We start from the raw sequence: 18,222 nt of genomic DNA, 5'->3' as shown, positions 1-18,222 counted from the left end.
GTGCGTGCATGTGTGTGCATGTGTGTGCATGTGTGTGTGCGCGTGTGCATGAGTGATGGTGACTGTAGAGGTCAGAAGGGATTCGGATCCCCTTGAGCTGGAGTTTAGTGTCACCATGTAGGTGCTGGGAATTGAACCCAAGTCGTCTGGAAGAACAGTCAGTGCTCATAACTACTGAGTCATCTCTCCACACACACACCCCAAGTAAATAAATTATCTAATTAGCTAAGAAGATCTGAAAATGTCTGGGCATATATACAGTTCACTGTCACAGTGCTACCCTGTCACTTGTGAGGCCTAGGTTTAAGAACTCATACCACCCGACCGTACCCAAAAAAAAAAAAGAAAAAAGAAAAGAAAAAAGAATTTCTGCAAAGAACGAAAGAAGATGGCCCAAGAGTAAAGATCGCTCAGAGTTCTTCTAGAAGACCGGATTTGGTTCCCAGCACCCACACGAGGTGGCTGAGGTCTCTCCGACTTCCAATGGCATGAGTACTTATGTCACATACGTGAACACAAACACAGAAATAACACCCAAGCAGCCGGGCGGTGGTGGCGCACGCCTTTAATCCCAGCACTCGGGAGGCAGAGGCAGGCGGATCTCTGGGAGTTCGAGACCAGCCTGGTCTACAAGAGCTAGTTCCAGGATAGGCTCCAAAACCACAGAGAAACCCTGTCTCGAAAAACCAAAAAAAAAAAAAAAAAAAAACAGCAATGGTCTAGATAGGAACTAAAACAGGAACTCAGAAGGAAACATGGGTGCAACCCTTCGTGAGCCTGGACCTGGCAATGGGTTCTCGAGGTTGGTACACAAAGCACAAGTAACAAAGAAGAAATAAACTGGGGGCCAGGGATAAGGGTGCTTGCCACTAAGCCCAACATCCTGAACTCCATCCCTGGGGCTGCATGGTGGAAGGAGAGAACTGAGTCCTGCAAACTGTCTTCTGACCACATATGCACCTCACCACTGCAAACACATACTCCTGTGTACACATACACACATGCACCCATGTGCACACACACATGCATGTGCACACACATGCACAGAACTGGACTAAAACCTAAAACTTCCAGGGCTGGAGAGATGGCTCAGCAGCTGAGAGCACTGGCTGCTCTTCAGAAGCCCTGGTTTCAATTCCCTGCATCCATACGGCATCTCCTGTGTACAACTCCAGCTCCAGGAAATCTGACACCCTCTTCTGGCCTCTGTGGGTACTACACACGTGTGGTGCACAGGCGTCCACGCAGGCAAAACACCAAGGCACATAAAACAATTAAATTTTTTGAAAGTTTAAAACTTTGACAAACCAAAGGGCAATATTAGAAATGAAAAGAGCAAGCCAGACCGTGGGGACGTTATTTGTGTTTGAACACTTGGTCCAGCTGGTGGCGTTGTTTGGAAAGGTTGGGAAGATTGCAGAATTGCTAGGGGGTGGAGCCTTTAAGGAAGAAGCGGTCACTAGAGGTGGGCCTTGGGGTTTTCTAGCCTGCTCCATTTCCTGTTCACTCTGCTTCCTGAGTGTGGGCGCACTGTGACCAGCCAGTCACCTGCTCCTGCTGCCATGCCTTCCGCAACATAACATGGTACCCCAGGCAGTACGAGCCAAAATAAGCTCCTTCTCCTGTAAGCTGCCTTTGTCCAGGTTTACTGTCAAAACAGGAACGTATCCTGAACAACAATTCATTAGTTAGATTCTTGTCTTTTCACATAGGCCTCAAACTCATAATCCTCCTGTCTCAGCCAAGGGCTGGAATTACAGATATAGGCCACCACACCTGTTTCGATTGTACATGATGAAAGAGTAAATTTGGGGCCAGCAAGATGGTTTAGTGTGGCTTGTCTCCAGGCCTTAAAACTAGACCCACGTGGTGGCAGGAGAATCAACTCCTCATGCTGTCTTCTGACCTCCCGTGTGCTGTGTCATGCGCACATATATACAGACATACACAATACACTCTTCTTTAGAAAGCACAAACATCTGACAAGGCTCTGAGTCTCTCCCATGTCTGCAGCTGTGAAGAAAACAGGACGCAGGCTCTGCATGAACTTGATCTCAGATTTGGCACAATGCCTCAACCGCCCAGAACTACAGGGATCTTCTCCCTGCTCTGCGGCCACAGCTCTGCCTCAGCGGTGATTTATCTCCACCTAAACTCCAGGACCAGGGTGGGAGGGGCGGCTCATTTGGTAAAAGTGCGTGCCTTACAAGTCCTGGGCTCAATCCCGGACCTGCTATATGGAGCTGGGCCTGGCCATGTAGTCTCGTGGTCTCGGTGCTGGGAGATGGAGACAAGCCGTCCCAGGCACTCAGGGGCAGCCGCACGGAGAGACCCTGTCTCGAAAATCAAGGTGGACAGTTATGAAGAATGATAGTTAAGGTTGTCCTCTGGGCTTCCATATCCATGGGCACACACAAACACGCGTGCACATACACACACACACACACGCACCATATTAATGAAGCAGAGAAGGTTCACTTCAGCTCATGGTTCCAGTTTTCACTTCACAGTTCTTAGGGCCTGTGGTGAGGCAGAGGATGGTGGTGAGAGCACACAGCAGCACACAGCAGAAACCAGGAAGTAGAGGAAAAACAGGAAGCGGCTGGGGTGACAATATCTCTTTAAGGACGCTTCCAAAGGTTTAACTTCCTCTGGCTGAACTCTACTTCTTAAGGTGCTGAAGGCTGATGGTCAGTTCTTCAACACAGGTCCCCTCCCGTGGGAGACGCTGGGCAGTAGCTCAGGTGGTGGAGTGCTCACCTCTCACACACAAAGCCCCCTGCATCCCCAGAGTCTCAGAAACCAGGGATGGTGGCACAGCACGGGGAGGTGGGAGGATCAGAAGTTCAAAGCCATCCTTGGCTACACAGTGGGTTCCAAGGCAGCTTGGGCTACATGAGACTTTGTCTAAAAAAACAAAAGAAGGAAAGAGAGAAGAGAAGAGAAGAGAAGAGAAGAGAAGAGAAGAGAAGAGAAGAGAAGAGAAGAGAAGAGAAGAGAAGAGAAGAGAAGAGAAGAGAAAGCCGGGTAGCAGTAGTGGTGTACACCTTTAATCCCAGCATTTGGGAGGCAGAGGCAGGTGGCTCTTTGTGAGTTCAAGGCCAGCCTGATCTACAAAATGAGTTCCAGGACAGCCAGGGCTGGTTGCACAGAGAAACTTTATCTCAAAAAACCAAAACAAACAAGTTTCCAGAACCCACACTGGACAACTACCTATACCTTCAGGACATATGTATGACACCCTCTTCTGGCCTCTTAAGGCAACCACACTCCTCTACACCCCCACCCCCACACATACACATACATTAGAAGAATAAAAGATGCAAGCCATAACACCCATAAAGAGACCTCTCTCCTCCCTCGCTCCTGTCACAAAGAAAGCCCACGTAACACTGGCAATACAGTGCACAGAGAGACGCCTTATGTTTCGACTACAGCTAAAACCACCACTGCACCAGCAACCGGGATCTTCTGCTGAGACTGCCTCTCCCTGAAGCTGTTCGAAACCTCCATGGCCAGGTGAGGAGGAGGACACAGAACACAGCTGGAGCGGACACACGAGCACACAGCAGCACAGCCACTTGGGGAAGGTGTGCTGGCATCTCTTACCTCGTCGTACATGAACTGAAGCGTCAGGGCTGACTTGCCGACCCCTCCACTGCCAACCATGATGACTTTGTGAAGAGCCAGGGAGCCCTGGCTCTTGGCCTTGTTGGCAGCCATCCTGCTGGTCTGGGGCGGTGACACACGGACAGATGGCCCAGATGGAGAGCTACAGGTGAAAGAGACAGGAACTTAAAGATGGTGTGCACTCTATCTAGCTGAAATAAAATGACATCTGCCATTCCTACACTTTAAATATTTTATTTTTATTTTAAATGATGGGGGGGGGGGGGCAGTGTGCACAGGACTGCAGTACCCTCAGAGACCAGAAGAGGGTGTCAGTCCTTTGAGGCTCTTGTTAGGGGGCGGAAGTCAGTTCTCTTAGCTCCAAGCCATTCCTCCAGCATGCCCCAGCACTTTAAAAACACTTAACATTTCCGACAGAGAAGGGCCTGGAGAGGAGGGCTGCGGAAGTCACTTGCCCCGGGGAGCCAGGAGAGGGCAATGGTGAGAAAGGAGAAGTACAGGAGGGTACCCCAAGCATGCACCCCTGGGAAGGGTGGCCTGGGCTCCTGCCTTTACTCCCAGCACTCAGCCCCTTGCAGTCTCAGCACTGGAACTGGGCTTAGTGCCCTGGTATTCTAGCCTACTGTGTGGAATTCCAGGCCAATGAGAGACTGCCCACAAGGAGAAGGCACCTGAAGAAAGACACTCAAGGCTGTCTTCTGACCTCCATGCACACAACACCCACCTCCCCATCTCCCACTCCCCATCTCCCGCTCCCCATCTCCCCCTCCCCACCTCCCCATCTCCACCTCCCCATCTCCCCCTCCCCACCTCCCTATCTCCCCCTCCCCATCTCCACCTCCCCATCTCCCCCTCCCCACCTCCCCATCTCCACCTCCCCATCTCCCCCTCCCCACCTCCCTATTTCCCCCTCCCCATCTCCCCCCTCCCCATCTCTCCATCTCCCTCCTCCCCATCATCTCCCACCTCCCCACCTCCCATCTCCCCATCACAAACACAAATTTTAAAATGACAACAGCTTTCACGGAGCTTTCAGAGGTGAAGTAGGTGAACTGCTCAAGCTCCTATCCCCAAAGACTCCCAAGTCAAACAGGTGCTCTGGGGACAGTTTGGGGACTTCAATCTCCAGTTCTTTATTCTCACTTCTCTTCTCCATGTGCCTCTACTCCCTACTACCACCACTAACACATACATGCACATGCCACATGCATATGTGTATGCACACCATGACCATACAATACATATACACCATGACCATGCAGTACACACACACCATGACCATGCAGTACATACACACCATGACCATACAATACATACACACCATGACCATACAATACATACACACCATGACCATGCAATACATACACACCATGACCATGCTGTAATACACACCATGACCATGCAATACATACACACCATGACCATGCAGTACACACACACCATGACCATGCCGTACACACACACCATGACCATGCTGTAATACACACCATGACCATGCAATACATACACACCATGACCATGCAGTACACACACACCATGACCATGCCGTACACACACACCATGACCATGCAATACACACACACCATGACCATGCAGTACACACACACCATGACCATGCAGTACACACACACCATGACCATGCCGTACACACACACCATGACCATGCTGTAATACACACCATGACCATGCAATACATACACACCATGACCATGCAGTACACACACACCATGACCATGCCGTACACACACACCATGACCATGCAATACACACACACCATGACCATGCAATACACACACACCATGACCATGCCGTACACACACACCATGACCATGCCGTACACACACACCATGACCATGCAGTACATACACACCATGACCATGCAGTACATACACACCATGACCATGCAGTACATACACACCATGACCATGCAATACACACACACCATGACCATGCAGTACACACACACCATGACCATGCAGTACACACACACCATGACCATGCCGTACACACACACCATGACCATGCCGTAGACACATACCATGACCATGCCGTACACACACACCATGACCATGCAATACATACACACCATGACCGTGCAATACATACACACCATGACCATGCAATACACACACACCATGACCATACAATACACACACACCATGACCATGCAGTACACACACACCATGACCATGCCGTACACACACACCATGACCATGCCGTACACACACACCATGACCATGCAGTACACACACACCATGACCATGCAGTACACACACACCATGACCATGCAGTACACACACACCATGACCATGCAATACACACACACCATGACCATGCAGTACACACACACCATGACCATGCAGTACACACACACCATGACCATGCCGTACACACACACCATGACCATGCCGTACACACACACCATGACCATGCAGTACACACACACCATGACCATGCAATACACACACACCATGACCATGCAATACACACACACCATGACCATGCAATACACACACACCATGACCATGCCGTACACACACACCATGACCATGCAGTACACACACACCATGACCATGCCGTACACACACACCATGACCATGCAATACATACACACCATGACCATGCCGTACACACACACCATGACCATGCAGTACACACACACCATGACCATGCAGTACACACACACCATGACCATGCAATACACACACACCATGACCATGCAATACATACACACCATGACCATGCCGTACACACACACCATGACCATGCAGTACACACACACCATGACCATGCCGTACACACACACCATGACCATGCAATACACACACACCATGACCATGCCGTACACACACACCATGACCATGCAGTACACACACACCATGACCATGCAGTACATACACACCATGACCATGCAGTACATACACACCATGACCATGCAGTACACACACACCATGACCATGCCGTACACACACACCATGACCATGCCGTACACACACACCATGACCATGCAGTACACACACACCATGACCATACAATACACACACACCATGACCATGCAATACACACACACCATGACCATGCAATACATACACACCATGACCATGCCGTACACACACACCATGACCATGCAGTACACACACACCATGACCATGCCGTACACACACACCATGACCATGCAATACATACACACCATGACCATGCAGTACACACACACCATGACCATGCAGTACACACACACCATGACCATGCAGTACATACACACCATGACCATGCAGTACATACACACCATGACCATGCAGTACACACACACCATGACCATGCAGTACACACACACCATGACCATGCAGTACACACACACCATGACCATGCCGTAAAGAGCTGGAATTGGGGCAACTGAGGGAGCAGGCAAAAGCTCACCACTGGAGGCAGCACACACGCACCATGCCAGCCCCCAAAACTAGAGAACAAACGGAAGAGAAGACAACACACAGGCAGCATTGGACTTCTCAGACTGGGGTCATAAAAATGACTTGATCAACGCTAACAGAGACAAAAACAACCCCTGAGGATATTGACATTGTCAAAAGACCTGATGGACAAAGCGAGAGTAATGACCTTTAATCCCAGCACACCAGAGGACAGAGGAAAAATGACTGTAAGTTCAAGGCCATCTTCAAGCCTTCAAGGCCAGCTTGGGATACATAAGACCCTGTCTCAAGCTTAAGAAAAAAAAGTAAAGTCAGGGGAACTTGAAAAAGAATCACTCAGAATGCCTAAAACACTCTGTGTGTGTGTGTGTAGTGTATGTGTACATGTGTGTATAATGTGCATATGTACATGTGTATGCAAATATGCATGTATAGTGTGTATGTGTGTATGTGTTTGAGTGCCTGGGCATGTATGCATATGTTGCTGTGTATGTATAGTATGTGGGGCATATGTATGTATAGTTGTGCTTGCGTGTACATAGTATGTGCATGCATGTATGTGTAGTGAGTGCATATGTATAGTGTGAATATAGTATGTGTATAGTGTATATGTGTGTTAATGTGTATGTGTGTACATGTATGTATATTTATATGTGTGTGTGAGAGAGTGTGTGTATGTATATATAGTGTATGTGTGTAGTATGTGGAGATCAGAGGTTGACATCAGGTATTTTTGTAATTCTCCATTGTATTTTTTTAAATTATGAGCGTGTGTGTGTCTATGCTGTGTATATCAAATAAGTATGTGTCCTCAGAGACCAGAAGAGGGTATCTGATCCCCTACAGCTGAGGTTATAGGCAGTTGTAAGCTGCCCCACCTGGGTACTGATAACTGAACGGGCGTCCTCTGGAAGAGCAGCAAGTGTTCTTACTGCTGAGCCATCTCCTTGGTTCCTCAAACTTTTGAAAAATTATTTTAAAATTTTTGAGACAGGGTCTTTCTCTGTAGCATGGAACCATTATGCAGACCAGGCTGGCCTTGAACTCACAGAGATCTGCCTCCCTTTGCACCTGCATTAGTCACTATTGCTGTGATAAAACACAATGACCAAGACAATTTAAAGAATGAAGGGTTTGTTTTGTTCAGTTCCACAGAGTCCTTTACGGCAGGGAGCACAGCAGACAGTGTGCAGGGGCTGGGACAGGACAGGAGGCGAGGGCTCACTCCTTGAACCAAAGAGAAAGCAGAGACAGTGAACTAGAAAAGGCATCAGACTTTTGTTGGTTTGTTTTTCAAAACAGGGTTTCTCTGTGTAGCCCTGGCTGTCCTGGAACTCGCTCTGTAGACCAGGCTGCTTCGCACTCACAGATATGTGCCTGTCCCTGCCTCTCAAGTGCTGGGATTAAAGGCTTGTGCCCCCACACCTGGCTACCCGCCTTAATCTTTTAGACAGGGTCTCTCACTGAACCTGGAGCTCGCTGTTTCTACTAAGCTGGCTGACCAGAGAGCTCACTAGAGTCGGAGCTGTAGGCTGTCATGCCTGGCTCTTCACATAGGTTCTGGGGCGCCAGTCTTCACCTTGCACACAGATTCTAATTCTAACTGAGCCAATTCCCAAGCTGTGCTCTTTGTGGGTACTGTTTCATTTGTTGGAGTGATGTTGGGTTTTGTTTTCTTTTGTGACAGGGCTTCACTGTGTCACTGAGGCTGGCCTGGAACTAAGGAACCCCACCCCCACCCCCAGCTTCCTGAGTGCAAGGATTACAGGCATGCACCACCACATTTGGTCTGGCAGTCACTGTTAACTGTGTGGTTCTGGCCACCTCTCCATTTACACATTCTTGCAAGGAAAATCTTTGAGGTCACACGCCTAGTTTTGCACGCTATTTTTCACGCACTTTATCTGTCTTTGAAATCAGGCAGACTAAACATAACTAATCGTTTTCTTGATGATTTGGGGTCCCTCCGCATTGGTGTTGGCTTGAGGCACGGCCTTGGGCTGGTGAAAGTCAAGGCCACATTCTCACTTCTCCCCGCCCTTTGCTTTTCCCCAGGTTCCTGCCCACACCAGGCATGGCCCCACTCCCCTGCCTAATTATGTGCTTCTTAATGAGTGAGCTAAGCAATTAACTAGATAATTAAGTACATGTGAACGGGGATAGAAATAGAAGGAATAGGGGTACAGGCGCCCCACAAGGCTGAGATTCGGAAACTTGAAAACACCTTTGGCCTGGTTTACAGCCACCAACCCTTTCTTTCAGAGCTGAGGCTGGCGAATGGGGCTGGAACTCCCACATCTCCTAAGTGTCCCAGAGCTTCTCAGCCAACCTCGTTTCTGTGAACTCGATGGAAATGAACAAAGGTTGGTCTGGGCTGGGAGGGGGCTGGGTCCTTTTAAACACCTGCAGACACCAAATTATGAACTACATATATGAACTTAGTATGTATGTGTGGTGTGTGTGTGTGTGTGTGCTGTATGGACTTTTAGTGTAAATCTGCATATACAGGATATACACGCCTATGAATATGTGAAGGCAAATGGTCAATTTTTTAAAATGACACTAATTTACTTTCTGTGTGTGTGTGCACATGTGTGCGCACACGCCACAGCACATGTGTGCACACACGTGAGAGGACAACCCGCAGGGACTGATTCTCTCCTTCTACCATGTGGGCTCCAGAATCAACTCTAGAAGACGGGCTGGACAGAAAGCCATCCCACCGGTCCCCCTTTATTTTGAGGCAGGGTTTCCTGGTGAACCCCATTTCAGGATCCCCGTGTCTGCATTCCCCAACGCTGCGATTCCAGTTGTACACAGGCAGGCCTGTCTTTCTCTGTGAGTTCTGGAGATCTGAGCTCAGGCCCTCACGCTTGTATGACAGACACTTCCCAAATGAGCAATTTCCCAAGCACCGTTTACTCCAGGGTTTTGTTTGGTTGGTTTTGTTTGGTTTTAAATAAAGTCAATTTCTCTGTGGGGAATAATCATCAGAAGTCTTTTCTGTAATCACTGGAGAGCAAAACCTCTGCTCCACGTCCAAAATGGGGTCTGGGTACAGCTCAGTACACACAGTGCTTGCCTAGTGTCCTGTGTTTGGCCCCTGCACCACAGAAACCGTGTGTGAAGGCACACACCTAATCATCCCAGTGCTCTGAGGCGGGAGCAGGACGGTCAGAAATTTAAGTCTATCTCAGCTGCACAGGGAATCTGAGGCAGAATGAGATCCAGTCTTTTCTCCCTCCCCACCCTTTGTCTCTTTGTTTTCGCTTTTTTTTTTTTTTGCCTCTGTGTAACAGTCCTAGCTGTTCTGGAACTAGCTCTTGTAGAACAGGCTGGCCTCGAACTCACAGAGATCGCCTGCCTCTGCCTCCTGAGTTCCTGGGATTAAAGGCGTGCTCCACCACCGCCCGGCTCCCTCCCTCCCTTTTAAATTCCATGGGAGTATAAGCACTTGCTGGTGCCCACAGCAGCCAGGGTACAGGGTCCCGAACTGGAGTTACAGGCAGTTGTGAGCCACCCTGTGGGTGCTGAGAAGATGAGCTGCTAGCCTCCCTTCATTCCTCCAACCACCAGACCTAGTTTTTGTTGCTGTTGTAAACGTGCAAATCAGAAATAACCACAGATGAGATTTCCAACCCAGGTCACAGCTGCAGCTGTCTTGCTAAAATCGAGGAAAGCCCAGAGACGTGGGTGGAGCTCAAGTGTCCAAGGCTGAGTTACCCCTGACACGCCCACATCCTGGCCTAGCTCTAAAGATAAGAAACTGCTCCCTGGTTAAGCTGCACACAGTCCATTTACTGAGGCTGATTTTGCTTTTGTGTTTGTAGAATCACCCATTGTTTTCAAAGCAAAACACAATTGTCTGACCATTCAATGAGCCATGAAATGACTAGAGAATGTGGGAATAGGTGTCTAAATGAGAACATAGACAGACAGACACACAGTGATAATAAAGAAACTGGAAAAGAAAAGACCAGTTCAGAAAAAAAATCAACACTGTTGGTTGCTAAACTCACAGCGAGAGTCTGGAAGGAGGAAGAAGAGAAGGAAGACCAGTGGGTGCCCGGTAAGAGGAGTTCAGTTCCCACATTAGGCAGGCAGCTGTGGGCCCTCTTCTGGCCCCAGGACACCTGCACACAGGTGTCATACACTCACACACAAGTATACATAAATAAAAATCTTTCAAAATCCGCCCGGCACCCACTACTTCCTTGTAGAGAGCCGTGTGGAGTCACACCTGATGGCTATGTGTAGAGAGCTGCGTGGAGTCGCACCTGATGGTGCTGGCTCCCGCCCTCCGCGATCCCGAAAGTGAGTGCTCTCTGTGATAATCAACTCCTATGGCTAAAGCCTGACTTATGCTATTATCATGCAATGATTGTCAGCTGCTTGCATATGCGTGGACCTATGGGCAGTGCCCACCTGGCAATCTGAGGTTGGCGGCCCAGGCCTACTTAAGGGCTGGGAGAGGTTTGCCCGAGGGAGAGAGGGAAAGAGTGAGAGAGGAAGAGAGTGAGTGAGTGAATGAGAGGGAGAGAGAGAGATTTTACAATTGTCAAAAGGTCCTGAATAAAACTGCAGTGAGAAGAGCTCCGGTGGTCGCGTCATCCTTGCTTGACAAGGGTGGCCGCAACACTTCCTGATTATAGAGAATAAAGGTAGGAAGCATGGGATGGCAAAGTTGGAGAATGCTTTAACAGATCAAAATTGGCATGACCAGTGTAGGGCTCAGCTATGTTCATGGAACCACGAGGACACACCAAACAAGCCCTACTTAAGGCAGGAAGGGACATGTATGTTTCTGAAATGTTGCTGGTTCTACAGAACTGAAAATGTTCCAGTTAAAGCGAACTGAAGAGGTTTTTAGCTGAAGGCAAAGCATGGTCCTAGACTCACCCTTGACAAGATGCAAGTACCGCATCGTGCCGCGTGTGTGGAGCTCACCTGCAATCTCCGTGTTCTTAGCCCTGTCGAGGCACAGCTGGGACCATCGCTGTGCGTCCCCTGGCTCTGTCTACAACACTTAGCAAGCACCAGACAGAGGCAAGTGGTAGACGAGTTGAGAGGAAATATCATCTCATGAAGACAGCTGTGGCAGGTTTGTCCATGAGAGCATGCCATTCTTCACAGGCCCACGGAGCCGTCTTTGCCATGATTACAGGCGCGAAAGCACGGGATGGGAAAGACAGCATTAAAAGCCAAGTACTAGCGGCTGGTGGCTCAACCAGCAAGGTGCCTGCTGCACGAGCAGAGGGATCTAAGTTCAGAGCCCTGGAACCCACATAAAGCTGAACGCAGCAGCCCACATCTGTCACCCCAATACTCCATGGTGAGACGGGAGGCAAAGAGGGGGGAGTCCCCAGAAGCGCACAGGCCAGCTAGCCTGGAGTATGCATCAGAGAAGATCCTGCCCCAAACAAGGTGGAAGGTGGAACTGACCCCCAAGGAGTCAATGACTTCCCATACCACCATGGCACATGCCCCCCCCACACTGACACAGAGTGGGGGAGAGAAAGGAGAGGGGAGGAGGAGGAACAAATGAACGTCCAGTCACTCGGTTCAGCACCACCTTGCGTGTGCAGTTTGGACGACGATGATAGCAGACTGTGAACTCGGCCATTGAGGGAAGGGTCAGAGACGAAAACCCAGCCTCACTACAAAGCCGGAGCCCCGAGAGGGAGATGATAACTTCCAGACTAATCCAGACCAGAGTTCCCAACAGAAAGCAAAGATGGGAAGACCCAGGAAATCGAACACAGCAAGAAAGGTTAAACTGAAATTTCCCAGCTGCAGGAGTGGATGGAGGCCAAACGCAGAGCGAGAGGAGCCGGGAAGACGGAAGCGAACACTGAAAAGGCGCAACATTCTGCCAGCGACAGTGGCCATACGCAGAGTCCTGCCCGGGAGGCCAACAGCCCAATTCTTAACTCTATTTTCTTATTTTTTTTCATTTGGGGTTTTTTGGAGACAGGATTTCCCAATACTTCAGGTTGGCTAAGAGCAATGAACTCCCGATTCTCCGGCCTCCACCTCCCAAGTGCTAGGATTGCAGGTGTGCACCACCACACCTAACTTTCTTAAATAGGAAGAATATGAAGTAATTCACTGGGAAAAAGGCAAATACGATTAATAAATACATGAAGCCACATCTTTAGCTGCTAATTAAGAAAATGCAAGCAAAACATCAGCTTGTCTAAAGTTAAAAGGATTGTCAAGAGGGTGGGAAGGGCTGGAGAGATGGCTCAGGGGACATCACATTTGCCTCACAGATGTGAGGACAGGAGTTCAGATCCCCAGAGTCCACGTATATGTCACGCAACCTGTCTGAAGTTCTAGTGATCAAAGTCAGAGACGGGGGTCCCCCAGAGCAAGCTAGCTCACTAGATTAACCCAATCAGTGAGTCCTGGTTCAACTGAGAGTCCCTGTTTCAATGAACAGGGTGGGAGATGATTGAGGAAGACACCAGAAGTGAACCTAGGGCCTCTGCATGCAGGGATAACACACATGCATGCATGTGAGCCTGTATACAAATGTGTGCTGGCATTCATGCAAACACCACACACACACATATGGGGAAAGGAACCCTACTGGCAATGATATAAATCCCATGTGCTGAGATGTAAGTATGCAAGAGAGTGATTGGGGGGCTGTTTGCATACAATGCAATAATCTGGAAAAATCCACTAACTGGAAATACTTGTATAAATTACAGAAGAGCCAATGTTTGGCTTGCACGGCTATTACAGAGAAAGGAACATCCCTACCTACTGTCCTGGGAAACATGCAGGATGTGCCCCTAAGTGAGAGGTGGGGGGTGGGAACCAAGCTGTAGTAAATACAAACTGTGATGTTGTTTGAACAAAGCTGGGGGCTGGAAAGACAGCTCTGCAGTTAAGAGTGCTTGCTGCTCTTGCTCACTGGAGTTCAGTTCCCGGAACCCACCTCGGGCTGCTCACAACCACTTACAACGCTAGTTCCAGGGGAATCTCACAGTCTCTCTTCTGGCCTCCTTGGGCACCTAGACACACATGCACACATATACACACAGATAAACACACATATGCAAAATTAAAAATAAACCTATTTTTAAAAGTCTGTCTGTGGGGGCTGGAGATGACTCCATCACTACAATGCGAGCCATGCAAACATGAGGGGCTGAGTCTGGTTCCCTGCACCTACGAGAAAACATCGAGCTTGGTGATGTGTACCTGGAATTAGCGCTGGGTGGGGGTGCAAGGACTCTGGGGTTCCCTGGCCCCAGTCTACCTACTCAGAAAGCCCTTGGTCTCAACGACAGACCTCTCAAAACACAAGGTGGGTGGCTTCTGAGGGACACCAGAGATTGGCCTCTGGCCTCCACACACATATGCTCTTGCACACACGAGTGCACCCACACACAAAAAAGGAAATATGAAAAGTTTGCACAGTGTGCATGACCTGAGTTCGAATCCCCAGACACCATATAGAAAGCTGTGTGTATAGCATGAGCCTCTAATCCTAGCCGTCCTATGGGGAGATGGAGGACAAAGAGAAAAATCCCCAAAGGCTCCAGGGACAGCAAACTTGAGTATGCAGTGAGACAAACAATGGAGACCCTGCCTCAAAAGAAAAATGTGGAAGGTGAGGGAGGGCCTGCACCCACAGCTGTCCTCTGACTTCCTCCACATGGGTGCTGTGTTCACACAAAACACACAGTACTAAATTTGAAGCCACCTGATGGTAAATGACCGCCAAGGCAAATTCCACATTTCTGCTGGCTGGTTTTATGTCAACTCGACACAAGCTGGAGTCATCTGAGAGGAGGGAGCCTCAAGTGAGAAAATGTCTCCATGAGATCAGACTAGAGAAAGCCTACAGGGTATTTTCTAAATTAGTGATCAAAAGGGAGAACCTGGCCCATGGTGGGCAGTGCCATCCCGGGGCTGGTGGTCCTGGGTTCTGTAAGAAAGAAGTCTGACCAAGCCAGGGGAAGCAAGCCAGTAAGCAGGACCCTTCATGGCCTCTGCGTCAGCTCCTGCCGCGGCTTCCCTCAGTGAATTGTGGCTCAGGGCATACCATCCTTTCCTCCCCAGGCTGCTTCTGGTGGTGGTGGTTCAGCACAGCAACAGTAACTCAAACTATGACATTTTTCAATTTTCTGGGCCACTTCTTGCACAGCCAAAATTATGAACATCTCAACTGGAATGGGTCTCCTGTCCTCAAACAGCCTGCTCAGTGTGAGCGAAACAGCGCTTGGATCCCCGGCTTGTAAATACTGCATAAGTCAAAGTCAAGTTCAGGGCTGGGGAGAAGGGTCTGCTGGCAAAGTGTTCGCCATTCAACTCCACTCCAACAACAAACACACTTCAGTAACCCCAGCACAGGAGGGTACAGACAGGCAGATCCCCCATCGGAGCCAACAGAGCCAAACTGGAACGCTCTGCTTCACTGGGACACCCTGACTCCAAACTTAGAGGGAGAGTGACAGGAAGCAGCCCACTTTGACTTCTGCCCTCTTTCATGGACAGGCACAGGCATGCACGTCCACAGACATAAACCATAAACACGCGCACAAGAAATCAATGGAAAAACTTCATAGCTAAAAAGCACCCCGCTCATCACCTCGGAGGAAACAACTCTGCATTTTAAAGATTCAGGTGGCAAAGGATCAGGAGATCCGGGCCAGCTTTGGAAATATAATGAGGTCCTGTCTCCACACAGAAAGGAAGACTAGAAGGAAGAGGAAGCGAGGGAGGGGGAGAGAGAGGGAAGGGAGAGGAGGGAAGGGGAGGGAGGGAGAGGGAGAGAAGGGAAGGGGGTGCGGAAAGCAGGGTGGCCGAGCAGTGAGGAGGGGCATCAGGACACATGCGTGCACGTCAGGTCACCTGTAACTCCAGCTCCAGAAGATCCAAAACCATTCTTTGGACTCTGCTTATACCGGTACTCACATACCCATACATACACACACACACACACACACACACACAACTAAAAACTAAAAATAACCCTTTTTGTTTTAAAGGAAGGAAACAAAATGGATGTGTTTTGGGCCACCCAGGGGAATTCACAGGAAACACTAGCAGGCCATTGACACAGGACATAAATGAGCGCCACCCACAGGAGGCAGGAAAGGACACTGTCTCTCCAGCAGCTGGAGCCAGGGCCTTGCCTCCGCATGTGTTCCACGCAAGGTGCGGACTTGCCTCTTGGCATCAATGGTGAACTACAGCTGGCTGCCAGTCTGTAAAATCTGGAAACGCACTGTTCAGTGTTTCAAAACATTCATTTTTAAAGGTTTTTACTGTTAACTCTGTGTATATGTGGAGAAGGGGTGAACAGGGCAGTGCAGGTGCCCATAGGGTCAGAAGGGAGCAAGCGTGAGTGCCCTAGATGTGGACACAGCTCCTTGTGGGTGCTGGGAACTGAACGCAGGTCCTCTGTCAGCGTCCACACTCTGAACCGCTGAGCCACCACTCCAGCCCTCAAACACCACGCTACTAACATCATTTTACACGCAAGTTCAAATATCACTAGCATTCTATAAAGTGCTGAGAAGGGCTCCAGCCTCCAGGTCAAGGCCGTGTGAAGACAAATCAGGGTCTGGTTCTTAAGGAAGAAGCGGGGCGGGGCAGGAGGATTTCTCCCTCCGAGGCTGGCCCTGTGTCCAGCAGCTCACCAGAAGCCAGTGGTCTCCTTGAGCATGGCATCCACACTCCCTACACTGCTGTGTGGTCAAGCAGGCCATTCCACCAAGCTCAGTCATCACCTGGAGAAATAGAAGGGCGTTCTTGGGACGGAACCAAGTACACTAGTGTCTCCGTTAGCAGGGTTCACTCGTGCCCTTCCTTCTGGAAAGACAAACTCATTGGCCTTCAGAAGCCTCTGTAAGGGGCTCTTCATGGTTTGGCGTGTGTGTGTGTGTATGTGCACGTATATATGTGTATGTATGTGTATATATATATATGTGTGTGTATTTGTGTATATGTGTGCATGTATGTGCAGTGTATGTATGTGTGTGTATGCATGTGTGCCCATGAGGGAACAAAGCCGATGTTGTTCCTCAGAGACAGCCCCATATTTTTAAACAAGGTCTCTCACTGACCTAGAACTCAACAGAGAAGATACACCAGCAAGTATGTCCTAAGGCTCCATCTGTCTCTACCTCTCTAACCCCACTACACCTAACTACTTTACATGTGTGCTGGGAATCAAATTCAGACCCTCATGTATGCATAGAAAGCAATTCACTGAATGAACCATACCCTCAACCCTTATTTATTGATGTTAAATCCCTGAATGGACTTATGGTATAGCACATGCATGCAGTGCCTGCAGAGGCCAGAAGAGGGCATCAGATCACTTGGAACCAGAGTTACATGAGAGTGTGAGCTGCCATGTGGGTGCTGAGACTGGAACCCAGGCCCTCTGCACAGGCAGTAAACATACAACCTCTGAGCCATCTCTCCAGCCACCCCCTGCATTTATTTTTGAGATAAATTATCATATTGCCTAAGCTGGTTTCTACTTCTTAGGCTTACAAGATTCTCCTGTCTCAGTCCCCAGAGTACCAACACCTCTGCATCCAGCTTGTGAGAAAACAGGATCAATTTTTTCTATCAAATGTGGCTAGCTACCAAGGATCAATATTACATAAATTTCCCTACCCCCTATAACTTTTATGTAGAGGAATTAGAATCTCTTCATCTCCCCTACCTTGTAAAGCGTTGTCTACCCGCCCCACTGCCTTCTGCATTCCCAGAAGTTGGTGGCCCAGAGCGGCTGACTCATGACACCCCTTGCCTTCGACGTCAGCCATCTGGGAGCAGACTGTGAGGCTGAACCACAGCCAATGAGAACGGACAACTTCCCTTTGCTACAGGGGTAAAAGACAGGGGCCGTCATGGCCACATCTGCTGCTTGCTATCCTGGTTTGGGTGGTGATGGCACAACTTTTAGTAAAAAAGTTATTGCCTTGGGCTCTGTAGTTAAGAGCACTGACTGTGGCCGGGCAGTGGGGGGGGGGGGGGCGCACACATCTTTAGTCCCAACACTCTGGAAGCAGAGGCAGGCAGATCAGAGACAGGCAGATCTCTGTGAGTTCGAGGTCAGCCTGGTTTATAAGAGCTAGTTCCGGACAGGCTCCAAAGCCACAGAGAAACCCTGTCTCAAAAAACAAAAAAA

At 49.3% G+C, this 18,222-nt stretch overlaps 1 protein-coding gene across 2 annotated transcripts in view; it reads right to left on the bottom strand.

Moving 5' to 3' along the window:
• Ralb (RAS like proto-oncogene B) overlaps window positions 1–18,222 on the bottom strand; it is a 43,911-nt gene that overhangs the window by 13,433 nt on the left and 12,256 nt on the right. For both annotated transcript variants that reach the window (XM_057770096.1, XM_057770097.1), the window contains exon 2: window positions 3,610–3,772. In XM_057770096.1, the coding sequence (XP_057626079.1) occupies window positions 3,610–3,723 (114 nt within the window). In that variant the 5' untranslated portion in view covers window positions 3,724–3,772. The remainder of the gene's footprint in view (window positions 1–3,609; window positions 3,773–18,222) is intronic.

The sequence above is a fragment of the Chionomys nivalis genome, chromosome 5 (assembly GCF_950005125.1).
Source record: "Chionomys nivalis chromosome 5, mChiNiv1.1, whole genome shotgun sequence".
NCBI classification, from domain to species: Eukaryota; Metazoa; Chordata; class Mammalia; order Rodentia; family Cricetidae; genus Chionomys; species Chionomys nivalis.
Note: the sequence above shows the minus strand (reverse complement) of the source record. Positions and strands in the feature narration are given on the sequence as shown.